The sequence below is a fragment of the Trachemys scripta genome, chromosome 22, assembly GCF_013100865.1.
Source record: "Trachemys scripta elegans isolate TJP31775 chromosome 22, CAS_Tse_1.0, whole genome shotgun sequence".
Taxonomy (NCBI): Eukaryota; Metazoa; Chordata; order Testudines; family Emydidae; genus Trachemys; species Trachemys scripta.
The window spans coordinates 2639337-2658767 of record NC_048319.1 but is presented as its reverse complement, the minus strand read 5'-3'; the positions used below and the strand labels follow the sequence as shown (position 1 = coordinate 2658767).

At 56.5% G+C, this 19431-nt stretch overlaps 1 protein-coding gene across 5 annotated transcripts in view; it reads right to left on the bottom strand.

Annotated features, from left to right (window-relative positions):
• Positions 1-18481, bottom strand: part of NCAN (neurocan) — a 58150-nt gene extending 39669 nt beyond the window's left edge. For all 5 annotated transcript variants that reach the window (XM_034755398.1, XM_034755400.1, XM_034755396.1 and 2 more), the window contains exons 1-2: positions 18404-18481; positions 1050-1451 (exon numbers count right to left, since the gene is read on the bottom strand). In XM_034755398.1, the coding sequence (XP_034611289.1) occupies positions 1050-1451; positions 18404-18476 (475 nt within the window). In that variant the 5' untranslated portion in view covers positions 18477-18481. The remainder of the gene's footprint in view (positions 1-1049; positions 1452-18403) is intronic.
• Between the last annotated feature and the right edge of the window lie 950 nt (positions 18482-19431).

The window sequence follows — 19431 nt, the reverse complement described above, 5'->3', positions numbered from 1 at the left end:
CAAGCAAAAAAGAGGACGGGAGGAGCCCCGCCCTAGCCCCGCCCCTGCCCCTCCCACTTCCCGCCCCCCCAGAACCCCCAACCCTCCCCCCGTTCCTTGTCCCCTGACTGCCCCCTCCTGGGACAAGGAACGGGGGGAGGGTTGGGGGTTCTGGGGGGGCGGGAAGTGGGAGGGGCAGGGGCGGGGCTAGGGCGGGGCTCCTCCCGTCCTCTTTTTTGCTTGTTGAAATATGGTAACCCTACCTCTGCTCTAACCCACTAGACCCCACTCCCCTCCCGGAGCCAGTAATAGACCCCTCTGAAAGAGAAAAGCAAATCACGAGCAAGGCCCCAGTTGCAAGTACTACAGCCCCGCGGAGCCGCTAGAGCTCCGGGGGAAGCTCCGGAGGAGGCCGAGAAGCAGCCGGCAGCGTTTGCTCGTGGAGCGTGGACAGCGCCCGAGCCGGGCTACGCGCGGATAGAGGAGTCGCTGGCCATGGGCTGTCAGGGTGGAACGATTCCATCAGTTCCCCTTTGGACACCAGCTGGACGTGCAGCCTGAGCACGAGCCGTTAGCATCAGCGGGAAGCTGCTTCCGGGGGCGCCCAAGTGACTACACTGCATGTTACTGGGACTCCAGCGTACCGGGGTGAAGAGACGGCGCACCCCTGCTCAGTGCACAGGATACACACACGTGTACACACAGCCAGACAAGGAGAGAGACCCAGAGCCAGGGCTGCCCTGAGAGATACCAGTGCCACTGCCTACCCTGCAGCAGCTGCACTGATCCCAGCTGCCCCCAGGGCTCAGTTCACCTCCAGCTCCTGGGACTGGCAGCGCACGGCGGTGGCTGGGCTCTGGCCAGCCTGGAGTAGCTGACGCTCCCGCAGTGGCTCTCCCGGAGGCATCCAATGGGAAACTAATCACCCGCTTGGCTTGTGCATCACTGCGGAGGTGGAGGTGGGGGTGAGGGATGCGGAGCAGCAGGTGGCAGAGGAAGTGTCCACTCTGGTGCTCGGCCCCCATCCTGCCGGCATGCCCCCCCCCCACGTTGCCATGCCCCCAACTCACCTGTGACTTCCAGGGGCAGCAGGTCCTGCTCGTCGTCGACGCCGGCCACCACCTCGCAGCGGTACAGCCCGGCGTCGCTGGCCCGCGCCGCGCTGATCACCAGGGTGGCGTTGTAGCGGTTGCTGGGGTAGCCAGGCAGGGACACCCTCCCCTCGTAGGCTTTCACCACCTTCACCACGTTATCCTTGGCCACCAGGACTGGCACGTCCTCCTTCTGCCCGGATGCCGCCTGCACCTTGCTCCATTTGATGCGAGGCGGGTCCGGTGGCTCGTTGGGCCCCAGCGAGGCCGAAGGCTGGAGCAAGAAGAGGCAGGGCAGGGCCACTGGCTCAGCCAACCCCACACGCAGCGGCTGGTGCTGGACCTTGTTGATGCGAATCACCTTCCCATTGTCCTGGGAGCCTGCAGGAGAGAGACAAAGAGGAGAGGGGATCAGAGGGAGGTATACACCTGGGGGGAGCGAGATACCCCTGTGATAGGCACAGCCGAGAGAAAGAGACAGAGACGCATGTTCTGGCCAAACCATCTCAGACTCAGAACCGACCCCAAGCTCAAATCGGAACCGACTCCAGGGTGCAGGAAAGTCCCCTGCCTTTCCCCCGACAGTTTCATTCTCACTTCGTCCGGCTGGGATCTGGCAGTGCCGGGCTGCCACTGGGAAGGTATTGGGGTCCACTTCCAGCCCCCACCCCCATGATGATGAACATTCTGCCCAGGTCCCCCACATGGTCCCCAAGCTCCTGTGATCCGTTCCCACTGGGCAACTCTCAGAGCGTCCATTCCCTGGGAGCGTCACACGGCGAGGACAGGGTGAGATCAAGCAGCCCTGTCGATCCCTCGCTGATGCCTGCAGGCAAGGGGCAGTTTGTACCAGCGCCAGTGGCGGCACCCCTCCTGGCTGGGTATCCATTCCCCCTGCGGGCCCGCGATCACTCCCACAGTGGGTCTGGCTGACACTGCAGACACCGGGGGGCTTTTTTACAGGTATAAATCAAGTGAGCTGCGGTGGGGAGCAGGATGCAGATCCGCTCTGGTTACTAGCTTTAACCCCCTTGGCCCTAGAGCTGCAGCAGGTGCCGAGACAGCCTGAACCAGACCCACCAGCTCAGAAGGTCCCTGGGCTGCGGTGGTGTCCCCTGTCGAAGCCCAGCTCCGGATCTCCAGCACTGAGCTGGAAATGCCCTCTGCAGGACAGCGCGGCAGGCTCCCACCAAGCCAGGCTGGGAGTGCAGAGCAAGGGCTTGCCGCCTTTGCTCACAAGGAAGAGCCCTGTAGACGTCCACGGGCCCCAGCGTCACCTCGCTGCCGGGGAGGAGACCAGCTACCTGGGAGCAGGTGAAAGCAGGATCAGAGGAGCAACCCCCTAGTCAGCATACACCTGCTGCTGCACCAACAGATGCACTGCAAGGGACCTCCAGCCAGCCGCCAGGTTCTGTAGCACCGCAGAGCTATTGGCTACCTCTGCAGCAGGTGGCACAGAGCACGGCTAGAAACAGGCCTCTGGGCTAGGCTGCATGGCCCATGACTGCTGGAGATGCTGGGACAGCTTTAGCAGCAGGGCTGTCTGGGCATGAAAGGGTGTCAGGCAATCCGGTCCCGGCAGGCAGCTAGGTTGATTGGCCCAAGCTGTGCTTAATTGCATGAGTGCTGACACCTGCAGCAGGAAGCCCGGGATAAAAGCAGCCCTGGCAAACCTGGGCTATTGTCATTAGGGGCTGGGATGCAGGTGCAGTGAGGGGTGGGGTGAGGTGATCTGATCTGGGCAGGGTTCTTTAGCTAGTGGAAGATAAAGTAGCTAAATATCAGCTTAGATCAGGAGTCCTTTCTAAGCTGCAATTAACAATTCTCCTTCTTAATTGCATGTTTGCAACCCTCTTCTCTCCTCTCAAACATACTCCGAAACCCCCCAGGGTTCTGCTTTGCCCTAGGCAAGAATAAAAGCTAAGTCTCCTGTGAGAAAATGTAGTATGTGCCTCCTCCAGAGAGGGCTGTCTGAATGCGAAATGGAAGGTGCCTCTGAAGGAAGAAGGCATGGGCCTGAGATCGGGGGGATCTGGGCTCCAGTTCTGGCAGGGTGCGACTCTGGCCAAGTCCCTGCATCTCCTTCTCTGGAAAAAGGGGTTAATGAACTTTCCTTTTCCCCAGCCAATATTGTGAACCTCAAACGATCAGAGACCATGAAGCAGGCACCAAAGATCATGAGTTTGGCTTCCTAGTGAAGAGATTTAAACAGGATGATAACTAGTGGGTTCTTTCCCTTTACTTTCTGGTGGTGGGGCCATTTTCCATCTCTTCTCTGCAACGAGCAGAGCCAGAAACTTACCCTTTTAAAATAAAATGAAAGCTGAGACTTGCACTTAATCCCATGAATCCAGAGGCTGGGGCTTAAAGAAAATGCCGTGAGGCTGGTGATACAACTGGGAGCGCTGCCCTGAGGAGCTGCCTGGCACAGTGGGGGCCTGATCTAGGTTGGGGCCTCTAGGAGCTACCCCAATTCACATGATAAGCAGGGAGGGGGAGTTTTTGAGATACAGGCCAGAGACTGGATCCTCCTCCGCCCCCTCCCCCCTCTACCAGCAATGCGACCCCATCTACCTGAGCTTGTTCTAGCCAAATGGTGTTGTCATGTTACCGGCCTGTCCTTGCCAAATGTGACATGCCCAGGCCAGAGGCTCTGTTCCTCCCCATGTTCCTCCCGCCTGGCCCCCACAGCTAAGAGTTTCCTATGGCAGCCAGACTATTGAGTGGACAGGGGGCACTGAGCTAAAGGCCCTTCGCCACACCTATTGGGTTGCCATGGCACCCACACAGTCCAGCCCTGCCCCGGGAGGTCTGGGCGCTGGGGCGAGTAACAAAGGCCCTGTGGATGCAGTGGGCTGGTCTATGGAGGTGTCAAGACCAGAAACCGAGGCTCCTCGGTGCGCGCAGCATGACGGGGGGGATGCCGTGCCGGGAAATCTTTGAGCTGCCAATTGGCCTGGTCTCTCTGAGGCCCGAGGACCAGCTTTTACTGTGAGGTTTGTGTTTGCAAGCTCCCTGCCTGCCATCCCCACTCTAGCTCCTTGCACTTGATCTATCAGCCCCATGAGGGATTGAGTTGTATGCAAAGCAGGGCCCCAGGGAAAGCCGTGTCCCGCTCCACATGAGTAACCCAGAACCCGCCAGGCTCTCCGGCTGGGCTGGCGTTCCCTAGGGCGGGCATCAAAGAACTGCACTGCAAGGATTCATCTACCTCAAGGCATTTATTGAACGTCGTAGAGTCCAGCTGGGGGCCTTTCCATGTGGTGCCATCAATTTCTAGGTGGTGCTAGCACGTATGAAAATAGAAACCATGTGCAAATGGAAACCCCTATGGGGGGACCCCCTGGCACCATGCTTGATGCCCTTAGCATCTTTGTGTGTTCTAAGCTGGATCTTAGAGCTTGCACTAAATGCTATTGTTGCCCCTCTGCCGAGTCATATCCTTGCAGGTCAGTTTCCACTGGAGGAGGAATAAGTGAAGTAGAGTCTCTGTATTTTCCTAGTGTAATTATTTACGTCATATACACCCGTCCGGGAACAGAGCGGCCACAAATGGTACACAGCCACTCCCCTCTGTCTGAACTTTTGCTCAAATGTAAAGTCCTACATGTAGGAGCAAAGAATGCAGGCCATACTCGGAGCACAGGGGACTATCCTGGGCGGCTTTGTGGGTCACGGTGGATAATCATCGGAACATGAGCTCCCAGTGCAACCCTGGGATGCATAAAAAGAAGACTCTCAAGTAGGAGTAGAAAAGTTAGTTTGCTTCTGGATTTGGCACTGATGCGATCACTACTGGAACACTTTGTGAAGTTCTGGTGTCCACAATTCATGAAGGATGTTAATAAATTGGAGAGGGTTCAGAGATGAGCCACAAGAATAATTAGAAAACTTGCCTTGTAGTGATAGACTCCAGGAGCTCAATCTATTTAGCTTAACAGAGAGAAGGCAAAGAAGCAACTTATCAGTCTACAACAGAGGTAGGCAACCTATGGCACGCGTGCCGAAGGCGGCACGCGAGCTGATTTTCAGTGGCACTCACACTGCCCGGGTCCTGGCCACCGGTCCGGGGGGCTCTGCATTTTAATTTAATTTTAAATGAAGCTTCTTAAACATTTTAAAAACCTTATTTACTTTCCATACAACAATAGTTTAGTTATATATTATAGACTTATAGAATGAGACCTTCTAAAAATGTTAAAATGTATTACTGGCATGTGAAACCTTAACTTAGAGTGAATAAATGAAGCCTCGGCACACCACTTCGGAAAGGTTGCCGACCCTGGTCTACAAGTACCTCCATGGGGAGCCCAGATTCGATAACACAGGGCTCTTCAGTCTAGCAGACAAAGGTCTAACCAGCTCCAATGGCTGGAAGTTGAACCTAGAGAAATTCAGACTAGAAACGAGGCACAATTGTTTTTAAACACTGACAGAACAATTTACCAAGGGTCGTGGTGGATTCTCCAGCACTGGACATCTGAAAATCAAGACTGGATATTCTTCTCAAAGACGCGCTCTGAGTTCAAACAGGAGTTAATTCAGGGTGGTCTCTGGCCTGTACTACGCAGGAGGTCAGACAAGATGAGCACAGGGGTCCATGTGGCCATAGAATCTATGAACTCTCAGCCCAAACACCAGGGAACTGGTTCCCGGGGAGCAACTCTGCCCCAGGAACTGACTAGCTCTGCTCCCCCGCTGCTTGCTACAGCGCCCCAAAGCATCACCAAACTACCAAGAACGCAGCATGGCTTCAAGGACACTGCTCGCTCACGAAGCAAAATATCTAGAGACGGTAACGGCACCTCCTGGTATGACGATATTGACCTGGTGCCTCTCAGCCCAACTACCAGATCAAGGGACCTGGGAAAAACTGGGGAAGAAATTTCCCTCCCGGTTTATACAGCAGAGCACAGTCCACATCAGGATGGCCCGGAACTGTTTCAGGGAGATTCCAGTTAATCCTGGCTCTGCCGCATACCCCGCCACTGCTTTACCACTGACTCTTCGTAAATTCATTCCAGGCTGCCGGCAGCCTGGAGGAGATCCCCCCACGTTGGCACAAGATCCAGCAGCACATGGAACTTTGTAGCTGGTACCAGGCTCCCCACTGAGGCTTTCCCCACGTGGCTGGATCTATCCGCAATGCCCAGCTCCACTCTGCCTCCAGGCGTAGCCTCACCTGAGTCAAAGTCTTTGCAGACTTTCCCACCCCCTTGGTAAGAGGACCCCATAACCCGGCAGGTTGGCTTGCTCCCCATTCCCTTCCCCAGTGACCCTCCAGCACGGGCTTTGATCGTCTGGCATCAGCGAAACCCAGCTTGGAGGGAGAGGGCCTGGCTTGGCATTGAGTCCGCAGCCTCATTGCTCACCGGGCCGGCCATACCTGCAGCAATTCCCGAAACCACCGGGAAAGAGCCAAGTGTCTCGCTGCTGCCCAGATTGTTAGCAGAGACGCTGCTTGGCAAGCTGCGGATGGCAATTAGGGCACCAGGACTCAGCCTCGTCAGAATTAACAACACGCACACAATGGTGCTCCCCAGCCTGTGCGGTGATTGATTTCCCCTCTGGCCAGCTGGACCCAATTAGCGCGCAAGAGCAACAGCAAAATGATCTGCGGAGACACCTCCTCGTGCTGCCCTGTGAGTAACACCCTAACCTCCAGCGGCAGGCAGCCAGCCACCACTACCACCGGCCCTACCTGGTGAGCCCGGGTCACTAGCTTGGGGAAGGTTTCAGAGTAGCAGCCGTGTTAGTCTGTACTCCTGTTCTTTTAGCTTAGGTAACGAGCGAGATCTCCCCTCTAGACAGCGCCTCTCCTGCCGCACAACGGCTAACCTGGCGCTAGGGCACGGCAGCTGTTTAAGGCCGTGCAGCAGGGCAGGATGGGAAGTGATGAGTGATGTGGGACGCGGCTAACACCACGGGGAGGCAGAATGGAGCTGGAATGGAACCAGGACACCAAGGTTAATACCCTGCCCCTTATGCCAAACACCACATGGGGTCTTTAGTCCCTGCATGCAGCCTGGGGTTAGTTGGACTTCACCTCCAAAGGGCAGAGTGGGCCCACTGCCCCACCCTGATACATAAGAACGGCCAAAGAGGGTCAGACCAATGGTCCATCTAGCCCAGTGTCCTGTCTTCCGACAGTGGCCGGTGCCAGGTGCTTCAGAGGGAATGGACAGAACAGGGCAATTTATCGAGTGATCCATCCCCTGTTGTTCAGTCCCAGCATCTGGCAGCCAGTTACGAACCCAGTGGGAGCAGCTCCATGTTGTGAATCCCCAGCGTTGTCTATTGCCACGGTTCTTTGGTGATCCCCTCCCGATCCCCCAGCCCAAGTTAACCCTGTGTCGCTCGTGAGAGCGGACAGAGCGCGGCAGGGCTGACACGTGGCTCTCCAGCCAGCCTATGGGAGTACAGGGCGGGAGAAAGCTCCTTCCCCCCTCCCCGAGGCTCCAAGGCTGCGATTATCTCTGCCCCCTCCAGCCACACGCACTAGGGCCTTGGATTCTTTCTCTCGGCAGAACAGGCCGCCCTGAAGGCAAACGGCTCCCGCTGGACTCAGGCGCCCAGGCCCAGCGACAAATTCATGACTGGCTCCCGGGAGGGGCAGGGAGGAGCTGGGAGCCCTGTGGTGGGTGCGTGGATGTCATTTCGCAGCCGGCTGTGACAAACACCCCATTCTAAGGGGTGAGGTGGGTTGTGCTGTCTGAGATATCAGCAAGGTCCCCAGGGGAAGAGCATAAAAGGGCCTGGCTAATCCCCCCCAGGCACCCCTGTGCCACTCCCCAGCTGGCACTTGGAGGCGGACGTTGCTAATTAAACCCATCCCTCCAAGGCTGAAGCTCCAGGGTTCACACACCCTGCCCCCAGCACTAAGTTTCCCCATAACAGCCCCCTCCACGGGCTGCGGGCGGATGGAGCTACCCAGGGCCGAAAGGTATCACTGGCAGAGCGAGCGCAATGCGGAGAGCACCAGAAATACAGAGACGAGAAATCAGCAAGCTCAGAGCATCCATGGACTGCCCTGCTCCCTGCAGCCCCCGCCCCGGGGTCACCGGGCCGCGTGTGGCTAGATTCCAGTCAGCAGGCCTTAGGGCGTACCCAAGTGCCCCTGGTCATAATTACCGGGCTGGAATCTCTCCAGGACAACCTGCTGTCTCAGTTGAATTCTAGATTCAGCAGCCACCTCCTTTAGCTAAACACTGTTTAGAAAGGGCCCTGATTGCTGTGGGCTTTCGGGGATCTGTAACGTCCTCTCTCTCTCTTCATAACCCCCCGCCGCCCCAGCAGCTTTGGGTTTCTCTCTGTACCGTTCTCTCTCTGCCCCGCTCTGTCGCGCAGTCCTGTAGCTTAGCTCCTGTAGGGGCCCTTGAAAACACTGGAGTGCGACGTGGGTTTCTTAGACTAGCGCACAGGAACTGCCACGCTGGATCAGACCATTGACCCATCCAACCCAGTACCCCCCACCCCGACAGAGGACAGCGTCACATACTGCAGATGATCTGCAATGGGCAGCACTAGGATAAAATTCCCCCGGGGATGTTCTCTCCTGACCCCCATTAATTCGGGATCAGCTGATGCCCCGGAGCTAGGAAGATGTTCCATCCCTTCCACACTTGGAGAAAGATTTTTCCCTCAGCTGAAGCCACAGGGTTTGGGGCTATTATTTTTGCCCCATAACTTCCTAATCTCCATTTTCGACAATGGCCTGGCTGTAGAGGGAAGCAGCATGAATTAATGGTGAGCACAAGAATCAGGACTCCTGGGTTCTATTCCAAGCTCTGTTGCCAACTCTCTAAGTAGCTTTAAGCAGGGCACTTCCCCTTCCTGTGCATCAGTTTCCTACTCTGTTGAGTGGTAGCAGGCATGGGGAGGGGAGAGGCTGCAGATCAGTTTCCTGTTGAGGAGAAATCAGTGATACGGAATCTGGGTAGTTTCCAAGAGTAATTCGTTTATTTACCCTATACTTGCCAGTCCTGGAACAGAGGTGGCCACAAACAGCATGCAGCCAATCCCCTTTGTCAGGACTCTCAGCCCAATGCCTGGCTGCTTGGGAGCAACTCCACCCTCAGAAATTACTCTAGTTACAAAGGTTACAGCAAGGAACAAACTCCTGCTGTTTGCAACAGCTCCCCCCAAAGCTTGTGCATAACAAAACTAAAAACAATGCTGTGTTTCCTCAAGGATGGTACACAGCTCACAGACTGAGACAAAGAACTTGTGAGGTGACGTGGAATGGCGCCACCTGGTGACCACCCACCATAACATGAATACCCTGCAGTTCACGTTTTTCCACCAGCCCTGCACAGCCTTGGCATTTTCAGATTCCGCATTTCCCCCAGCTACTTTGAGAGCTGTATTCCTCTCCCCTACAGAATCACCCTGCCCTATACTTCTTGGTTCCTCTTCCCATGCATGGCTGTGCAGTGAGTTATACACTGCCCCACGCTTCCTCCTTGCACACCTGTTCTACCACCCCTCTGTGTGCCCCCCTCCCAGCCTTCCTGTGCCCTGGCCTCTCTTTCTGTTCTGCAGTTGTTCATCAAGAAGGGATATCCGCGAGGAGCAATCTGAGCTCTGTGGCTGGGGAGGAGGGGCTTGGAGTGGCTGCATAAATTGCTTTAAAATAGAAGGGAGAAGAAATAAGCAAGGCAGGCTGCGCTCCCCTTCAGGGATAAAAACCCGGCGTCAATACATCTAATTATGTAAAGCCATAAACTGCTTTTATCCCCTTCATAAATGACCGGGTAGTGAGTTGAATCACTTGTTGAGGGCATTTGCTGAAGCAGTTTATCCCTCTGGAGAGGGGCTGATTTATAGACTGAATGAGAGGACTAAAGGGATCGCAGGGGGAGCGTGTGCGAAGCAGACACTCCCAGACAACCATTGTTATTAAAATCTTATGAATGTATTATTTCTATTGTGGTAACACCTAGGAGCCTCAGACACGCACCAGGAGCCCGTTGTGCAAGGCGCTGTACTTTATTATTAAGCTTTTATTGCTGGGGATAGAATCATAGAATATCAGGGTTGGAAGGGACCTCAGGAGGTATCTAGTCCAACCCCCTGCTCAAAGCAGGACCAATCCCCAACTAAATCATCCCAGCCAGGGCTTTGTCAAGCCGGGCCTTAACAACCTCTAAGGATGGAGATTCCACCACCTCCCTAGGTAACCCATTCCAGTGCTTCACCACCCTCCTAGTGAAATAGTGTTTCCTAATATCCAACCTGGACCTCCCCCACTGCAACTTGAGACCATTGCTCCTTGTTCTGTCATCTGCCACCACTGAGAACAGCCGAGCTCCATCCTCTTTGGAACCCCCCTTCAGGTAGTTGAAAGCAGCTATCAAATCCCCCCTCATTCTTCTCTTCTGCAGACTAAATAACCCCAGTTCCCTCAGTCTCTCCTCGTAAGTCATGTGCCCCAGCTCCCTAATCATTTTCGTTGCCCTCAGCTGGACTCTGTCCAATTTGTCCACATCCCTTCTGTAGTGGGGGGAACAAAACTGGATGCAATACTCCAGGTGCGGCCTCCCCAGTGTCGAATAGAGGGGAATAATCCCTTCCCTCGATCTGCTGGCAATGCCTCTACTTATACAGCCCAAAATGCCATTGGCCTTCTTGGCAACAAGGGCACACTGCTGACAGGATCTGACAGGCTGAGAGCAGTTGGGTTCAGCTTGGGAATCTCTGACACCCACATGACTCCAGTGTGTCCTATTCTGCTCAGGACACTTTCCTGGGGGTCCCCTCTGATCCACAGCTCCGCGGGGCTGAGCACTGCGATGTCCGCTCCTGCCTTCCAAAGGAGGTGGATCCGACAGCATCTCCTTGGAGTCCCATGCTCCTGCGTGCTCTGGCTCAGGACGGATGCGTGCGTAGGAGAAGGGTGAGCTGAGTCATCTGAGCACAGGCCTGGGAGCTGGGAACTCCTGCGTTCTAATCCCACTACTGACACCAGCTTCAACCTTGGGCAAGGCATGTGTGACTCTGTAAACCGGGGATGAGATAATTCATTTCTGTGCTGTACTCTATGGGCCATGGAATAACAGCCAGCCCCACAAAGTCACCGGGCCACCACATGAGGAGGTGCCCAATTCCTGCCAGCATTAGCAGGCACCATGCCATTGCCTGGGCTAGAATCGTGCCCCCTTTTGCCAGCCAGAAGTCTGCTCCTGCCTGCGTACAGGGTGCCAGGCAGGAAAGTCATTCCCAGCCCACCTCCAGCCCTCACAGTGATAAACTCCTCACCCAGCTAATCTGCCACCAGGCAGCACAAGCGTGGGGCTCCGGGGCTGTAACGCTCTAATTCTCCTCCTGGTTAAATGGCTCTCACGAACGCCCAGGCTAACAGGCTCGGCTCTCCTGACAACTCTGACGCAGGAGACGTCTGGTAATAATTAATGCTCCTCATTACGGCCGTTCTCTACGTAGCTTAATACCCAGTGACCCTGCTTTGCAATCCTATTAATGCTCTGCCCCTCTCATGACATCGCTCTGCTCTCTGCACCAGGGAGTGTGCGGATGGGTTTTCACAGTGCAGGCCACGGGGAAGGCACGGTGAGGGGGCCATGTTTTATTCATATTTCATTTCAGTCTCTTCCTACGCTCCTGTTCTGGCACCTGAGAGAGATGCTCTGGGAGCCTAGGGGGCTGGAACACGGAGCCTTTCACCTCTGGGTCACAGGTTCGAATCCAGCCCCATGCTAAGGGCTCGCTCCTGGCCTGGGGGGTGGAATGAGTTTGATGGGTCTCAGCCCCGTGATCCCGAGCAACCCTATGATAACAAAGCAGACTGAAAAGCCAGAGGACCTGGTTTTGGGAGTGGGGAGCTGGGAAGATGCCCTAGGTGCAAAGCCCCCGCTGCCAGTGAAGGCACAGTTGGCCTCAGCGTGTAGGGAATTTGCATGCTGAGCCGAGCTCCGCAGCAAGGCCCATGCTTTGGACTCACCCCACGGTCCCCACTCGTCCAGGCTGGGCCCCACCCTCACTGCTGCTTCCTCCGGGATGTTTGGAAGCTCAGACTTTATCTTTCTACGCACCCGGTTAGAACTCCCCACAGGCCCCTCACCATCTCCTCTGGCCTCGGGCACTGCCCCCTCCTCGCTGGCAGGAGGCTTCCCAGCTGACTCCAGTAAGAAGGGCAAGGGGAGCAGTTGTGTGCACCAGGAGCTCCTGGGGTCCTTGCACTAGGCACACGAGGGTGCACCATGGTGCACGTGGACCCTGCATCTCCCCTGCCTCGGGTGAAGTCATGGCCGTGTCCAGTCAGCTGTGCCAAACCTCTCTGCTTTTGGACACTGCAGTCGCCAGACCTCCTGGGACAAATCCATGCCGGTGCAGCTCGGCGGCAGGTGGCTCTGAGCCGGCTCCCGGCAGCAGGCAAAGATCTCCCTGTCAGGGCAGGTGGAGCCCCCCGGCCTGGCAGAGCCATCAGGCAAGGCCCACGTGGCTGGGCAATGAGACGGGTCTTAGGGAACAGCAGCACCCCTCTGTGGACTGCTGGGAAAGGAGATGCTGGAGGGGAGAGGAGCACGTGGGTGCCTGGGGCTGGAGTGATGTTAATGACATGGGGGGAGGGGGGGAAAGTACCCCTTGCAACTCCTGCATTTCAACCACTGCATCCTCCCCCGCTACGGTAGTCAGCAAGGAGCAGAGCCGGCGTCTCCACGCTGGGCCTGCTGCTGTTACCGGTTATTTAGTGTCTAATTCTGCAACTTGGATACTAAAGCTGAGTCTGGTTTTATTGTCCCCAGCACGAGCCCTGCCAGAAGCCAGCGATTGTTCTGATTGTTCATTACGAACCATTGCTGCCTGTTAACGCTAGTTAATGCATTGTTATTGGCTAATTATCACGGGCGATTTGTTACTGGTCATTAGCAGTTTATTCTTTGCTATTTTTTATCAGGGATCGTTAATACTGATTCTCTCCCGAAGTCCTCTCCGTGCAGGGCCTTGGGAAGGTGGTTGTTTGAGAAGTTACTGCGCGAAAGGGGCTGGTGGTTGAGGCTGTGCGGAGCAGAGAGGGTCTCACCCCCAGGAAAGGGAGGGAGGGCAGGGTGCGGTTCCCAGCGCCCCCGGCCTCACGTTCTGTGGCTTACTAGGCAAACTCCTGCTTCCGGGGGGAGCTGTAAATGTAGAAGCACATCACACCCTTGGCCTCCCAGGGGTGCACTCATTGGAGGGGCACAGGGGCCTTATCAACTGAGGCAGAGTTTGAGGATGTCATCCGGGGAGTTCTCCACAGAGCCCAGCCGGGCCACAAGTCACGCCCCCAGGAAGTTCCCTCAGCCCAAGGAGGGGCTGGGGAGGCCCATTGCTCTGGGAATCGGAGCGAGTCGAGTCGCAGAGCCGGCAGGGAGGATGTGCCCACTGGGAACTGTAGGGAAAAGGCGGAACCCTTTGTTGTGGCGCAGTCCCCAGAGGACGGGGACCCGGGGGAAAAGGCTGCAGGGGGCTGGCCGATGCTAGATGTGTTTCTATGCTGGGCGCACAAGCGGGTGCGCTCAGAACTAGAGAGCCCCTGTTTGTGCACATCCCTTGGGGAGACACTTTCCACAGGCTGCCGAGTGGGTCGCGGTCAGTCCCCGAGGGGCTTCACCTGGAAAACACAACGCACTTCTGGCAGCATAGTGAATCTACAAGCTCTGCAGAGATAGTGTTTGAGCCAGTGGGGATCAGCAGAGTGACCACAGGCTGCAGGCGGCTCTAGGAAGAGAGAGAGCTGCTGGGCTGAAGCTGAATAAAGGAAAACGTAAAGTCCGTGTAAGGGACGTTAGTCCAGCAGAGGGGACGGGCCGAGGCCATCCCCAGCACACTTGCCCCAAACGACAAGGGAGGGGAACAAAGGTTCCTTGTCATGGCGAACTGTGCCTCACCTAGCTATCTGTGAGTGTGTCCAAAGGACCCGGAGTCTGAGAAACTGACTGAGGCCCCAGGCCTGAGGCTCGATGACGGACAATAAGCACCAAGGAGGGGCCTGGCTGGCACAGGCCACTTTCAGCAGCATGGTCCCAACAGGAGACAAGCGGCTTCTGCGTCCCAGCCGCTAACGAAACCCGAGTGCCAATGTGCTCAGATAGAGAAGGCGGCTTTGGCCTGAGTCCCTGGGCATAAAAAGTGTCATGACTCTATTGCCGGGAGGCCAGCGCTAGCTGAAACTGACCGTAAACCGCTTACAGCGATTGCCAAGGGGGGCTGGCGAACGCCCCGGGCTCCCCTGAGAAGACAGAGATCAGTTGTTCAGCTCCAGTGGTAGGATTTGCACGTTGAATACAAACCCGGGAGAGAGCTGGTGATTACGGAGGCTTTTGTCAAAAGGGCTCTGCAGCCGAGTCCAAAGCTAGACGCTGTACATGTCGATCTGATTAAAAAACGCCTCTCCAGCCTCCGACAAACGCTGAGCTGTGCTGGCCAGATCCTGCTCGGGAGGAGCGATGGCTGGTATTCACACGGCGCGGCTGGGCCAGCATATTCCCAGCCCCTAGCGGAACGCCCCACCTGTACTGGAGGCAGCTGGGCCCGTATTGCAAAGGGAGCAGCGCAGGCTGGCGGCTTGGGGAGCCCAGAACAGCTGCTCTGAGGGAGTCCCGGGAACTCCAAGGATTCATCTCAGGGCAGTTGAAGTAGAGTGAGCTCTGGCCTGGGATGGTTTTTTGGTGTGGGGGAAGGGAGAGGTCAGAAAAGGGGAAAAAACAGCGAGCGAGAGCAGACGGCGGCTCCCGTCCTCCCCCTGAAGCGCTGCTGCGAGCAGGTGAAACAGGCAGTGGCAGAAACAGCTGGAGGCGTCAGAGGGAGGCTGCCCAGTGCTGGGGGGCAGAGAGGCCAGTCGCCAGCAAGGCAGCAGCCGGCACCAGAAAAGAAGGACAGCAGCAAGTGGGTAGGGCCGAGTTGTGTCGTCGGGGCTCCAGGAACAGAGCTGAGAGGGAGAAAGTCCAGTTCAGGAGGGCGAGGAAAGACCGAGCTGGGGGAACAGCAGGGCTAGCCACAAAAGCCAGTAAGAGCCAAGGCAGAGGTGTAACAGGAAAAGAAGGAAAGTTAAAAGAAGAGGAGTGCAGATAAACAAGAGCCAAACTAACTGAAGAGTCTCTAAGAAATCGTTAGACAAACCTTGTTAACAAATGGCGAGAAACGTCAAGCAAGAAGGAAATGGGAAGGAAATAAGCTGGAATGGAAGAGAAACTGTAATGAAAGGGAAATCGACTTAGGAAGGGAGGAGGGAGTGAGCTGGAGTGACGATAAGGATACAGGAAGGACTGTGACACAGAACTTCTGGAGGGCGTCCGAAGGTATCCAAAGGGCAGTGCCAGGAACAGAGAAATTCTCTGAGAGCAAAGGGACCGTAAGACAGTCAAGAAGCCAAGACATGGCATCAAGGAACAGCTGTCTTTCCTGAAGCTGGAACTCCAACCAGCCACCAAAGAGAGAACTAACCAGCCTAGCAACTCTTCCTCCAGACTCTGGGCGTGCAGGGGCTGAACGCCGAGGAACTGAAAAGGGAGCAGACACCGGTGGGGTTTATCTTCTAGGGCACGGTATTTTCTAATTCCAAACTCTGTCGTTCCATAAATGTTCATTGTTACCTATAAAGTGAGTTGAATTAAGATACTAACAGATAATAGACGCTAGATACGAGTAAAGCCAATAGCGGTTAATATACAATAGAGCAGAGTGAGAGTTTGCAGTAATTTATGGGGTAAACCTACATAGCAGTTCCTGCTAAAACAACGAATTTTGATTTAGTTGGGATTATTCCCCATGTCATCGATTTATACTGTACCCCAACTGGTTGAGAGAACAGAATCTGGCCTCTTAGATTTCCTCTGCCTCCTCTCACTGCTCTGATTCCGAACAGCCCTCCACCGGGCCGGTTATGCTCTCACCAACCCGGGGAGGCGCTCTCTGGAGGAGCTGGGATTTGCTTTCAAAGCAGCAGGATGGGGATTCCTGAATTGTTGCAGACGAAGATGCTGAAGGACACAGGAAGGTCATCTAGACGTAGAAAAATCTAAGCGAAGGGCCAGAGATGATTTTATACTGGCCTCAGACGAACAGCAACGTTCAGGAAGCTGTTGGAGCTTTTTGCCTAGACTAAAAAGTACTGGAAAAGCCAAGAAAAAGAGCCCCTGTTGGTGGCACAGGACAAACTGCCCCCCCCGGAGCAACGTAGGCGTAGATTGATTAATGCTGGCTGGGGAAAAAACCCTGCACTCATCCCAGACAATTATTCTCACTTCCCTGAGATCGCCTTACTAGAAGATACTCCTGCTAACCATGGGACTGAGCGTATCAAACCTATTTTTGCTAGACGCGGTGTGTATCACATCGTGATGTCTAGTGGTGGGCCGCAGTGCAGTGGGCATGAGTTTAAGCAGTTTGCAGTGAAGTTTGGGTTTAGACAGGTAACCCCTAGTCCACGTTATCTTCAATCCACTGGGCTAGTTGAAAATGGTGTCAGAATAATAGCGCGTCTAGTGAAAAAGGCGGATCCCTACTTAGCACTGCTGCCGTGAAGCCGGGGGTATCACCTGCTGACGTTCTGTTCAACAAGAAACTGACACCCGGCGCGCCGGCACTGTTAGAAACCGATGTCAGGCCTCACAGGGGACTTGCAGACGTCTACAGAGACAGACAAGGCAAACCGAAAATCTGGGGTCGCTGGGCGTCTGTGACGGGAAACAATGGCGCTCAGCAGCAGGGGTATCACCAACAGGTGACGCTGGCGTCAGATGAGGACGTACCCCCAGACAGACACATTCTCCAGGGGAATGGGCCGCACCTTCTCCAAATCCCAGAATGGGGGGAGATGAGGGGCACTCAGACAGGCACCAACCACGGCAGGGTGAGACGATGGAGCCCTAGGCCATGGCACTACCAGGAGAAGTGGGACCGGCCACGTCCTGCCAGCAGCGGTGATGTTGTTCCAGGCAGCCCACAGGCCGAGACAGCCACCCTGGGCGTTCCAGACACTCGCTGAAGATCGTTGGCAGGGTTCGCCGCTGGGCTGGCTGTGAGCACGTGCACACGTGCGTTATGGTCATGCTGGTTTAAGTTTTGGCTGGGGAGGGAAGGTGCGGTACTGGGGACTGTGCCGCTAAGGACTGAGCTTCCCAGAGAGAGTCTAGGCAGGGCGCTGGGACACTTTGTTTGTGCTGCACCTGCAGCCAGAACCCACCCGAACGCCAACAGGGGACGCAGGCCCCCGCACTCCAACAGGCGGAGGGATACAGGCCCTGCCCACGCTCCCACAGGCAGAGGGATACTGGGCTCCTCAGTGGGCAAAGGGAAACAGGCCCCCATCCCATGATGGGATACGGGACTCTACAATGGACAGAGGGAGATAAGCCCCCAGGATGGGTGCGGGGATAGGGACCCAGCAATGGGTTGAGTGACGTGGTGGATCATGGGTCACACGTTACAGGGGGAGGGTGACTAGGTGCTTACATAGGGCATTGGTGGTGAGCATTAGCGCCTGGCTGGGTCTGATAGGGTCCGCGTGCTGCCAGGACAGCCATGCGCTCTCTGCCAGGCACATGCCCTCTGCAGCGAGGCCAAAGAGTTTTACAGTGTCATTGTCCCTGTTTTACAGATGGGGAAACTGAGGCACGGAGGAGGGCAGTGACTAGCCCAAGGTCACACAGAAAGTTGGTGGCAGGGCTGGGAATAGAACCGGGAGTCCTGACTCCTAGGCCAGGCTGCCTCCCGCTCCCAGGGACTAGATCTGTGACCGAGGAGGCTCCGGAGCTGGTGGGTACAACACAAAGTCGTTCACCTCAGGGCACCGGGTCTTCTGCAGCCGGGCAGTGGCTACCTGGGGCCTGACGCATTGGCCTCTTTGGTGCAAGCTTTTACATCTCCGCGGGGTCCTGTCAGGGGTCTCAGCTCCCCCCCCTCGAAACACACCCAATTAGCAGTAACCACCAGGGAGACCAAGCCCCTCTCCCCTCCCCCATCCCACATACACACCCTGCCAGGTCAGGGCCGGGGCCATGTGTGGGCAGGGGGGTATAGGGGAGGTTCCTTGGCAATGCGTGGGGGGGTCATTCGGGGGCCCCACTCCACAGCAGTCATTGCAGCTGGACAATTACCCTGCCCCCATCCTCCTGCACGGCTGCTCCTGCCAGGGGGCTGCATTGCACTGGGTTGGGGGGGGGGCCTTCATGGAGCCAGACATCCCGGCAAAGCTTCCCCCACTTCCCCAGGGGCCTCACTGGCTTCCTTGAGAGAGGATTTCCCAGCCCGCCCCGCCCCGCCCCCTTTGGGGAAGGAGCCCCCCTCCCCATCTGCCATCCCCTTGGCATGCGCTCGCCCGGCCCGGCATCACTTACCCAGCCCCAAGACAGGGAGGAGGGACAGCCCGAGCAGGAGCCAGCAGCCAGCATCACCCATCCCATTTACCATCCTTAACCTGCAAGGAGAGAGAGATTTTTGAAGACAAATTCTCCCCCCTCCCCCCGAGCTTGTAAATCACCAGCGGGCACCGCGGCCCCCGTGACACCCAACCTCCCCGGTGAGTAATGGAGAGGAAATGGCCCAGCGGTGCAAAATCATCTCCACGTAGGGAGCCGGCTTTCGACGGGGAGGATTTAATCCCACTCTTGGCGAGGAAACGCCCCTGGAGCTGGGTGCTGGGAGAGCAGCCCGTGCCCATGGGTGGGGTCAGACCGGAGGACGGATCGAAAGCCATGGGCGAACAGCGCGCCCCGTGCAGGGACACAGGAACGGGCCACCCGCCAAATGAGACGGAGGAGCTGGTTCGTGCTCCCAAGGGAGGTTTGTCCCCCGCATGCCGCCGCTGTCTGTCTCTGCTCCGGAAGGGCCGGAGGCTGCAAGCTGGGATTGATGGGCATGGGCAGAGCTGTGTGTGTGGTGCCCAGGGCCGGGAGAGCCCAGCCAGCCCCTGGCCCAACGTTTGCCGCTTTCCCTTCCTGCTGCTTGGGTCGATTTCAGGGCCCCAAAGCTACCTCCTCACCCTCGCCCATTGGTGCCGCTCTAGAAACACAAAAGGGTTAAATCTCAAGGTGCTTTGGACATTTCTTGTTCTCCCTGCTGGCCGGAGACCTGCAGCCTCAGCCCAGAGCCCTACATGGAGGTGTCCATAAAAAGGGCGTGGGGGGGGGCAGGCTCAGGGGATCTGGGTTCGAGTCCCAGCTCTGCCACAGCCTCCCCATGTGATCTTGGGCCAGTCCCTGCATCTCCCAGGGCTTCAGCTTTCCAGCTGTAAACAGGGGATAATGTTTCACTCTGCTTCGGCCGCGCCCGGCACAGCGATGGACTCTCTGGCCCTCTCCCCGGGGGTTCCCTGGCGTGGCTAACGGGTGGTGTGCTGAGGGGGGCAAGAGCTCGCCACAAAGAC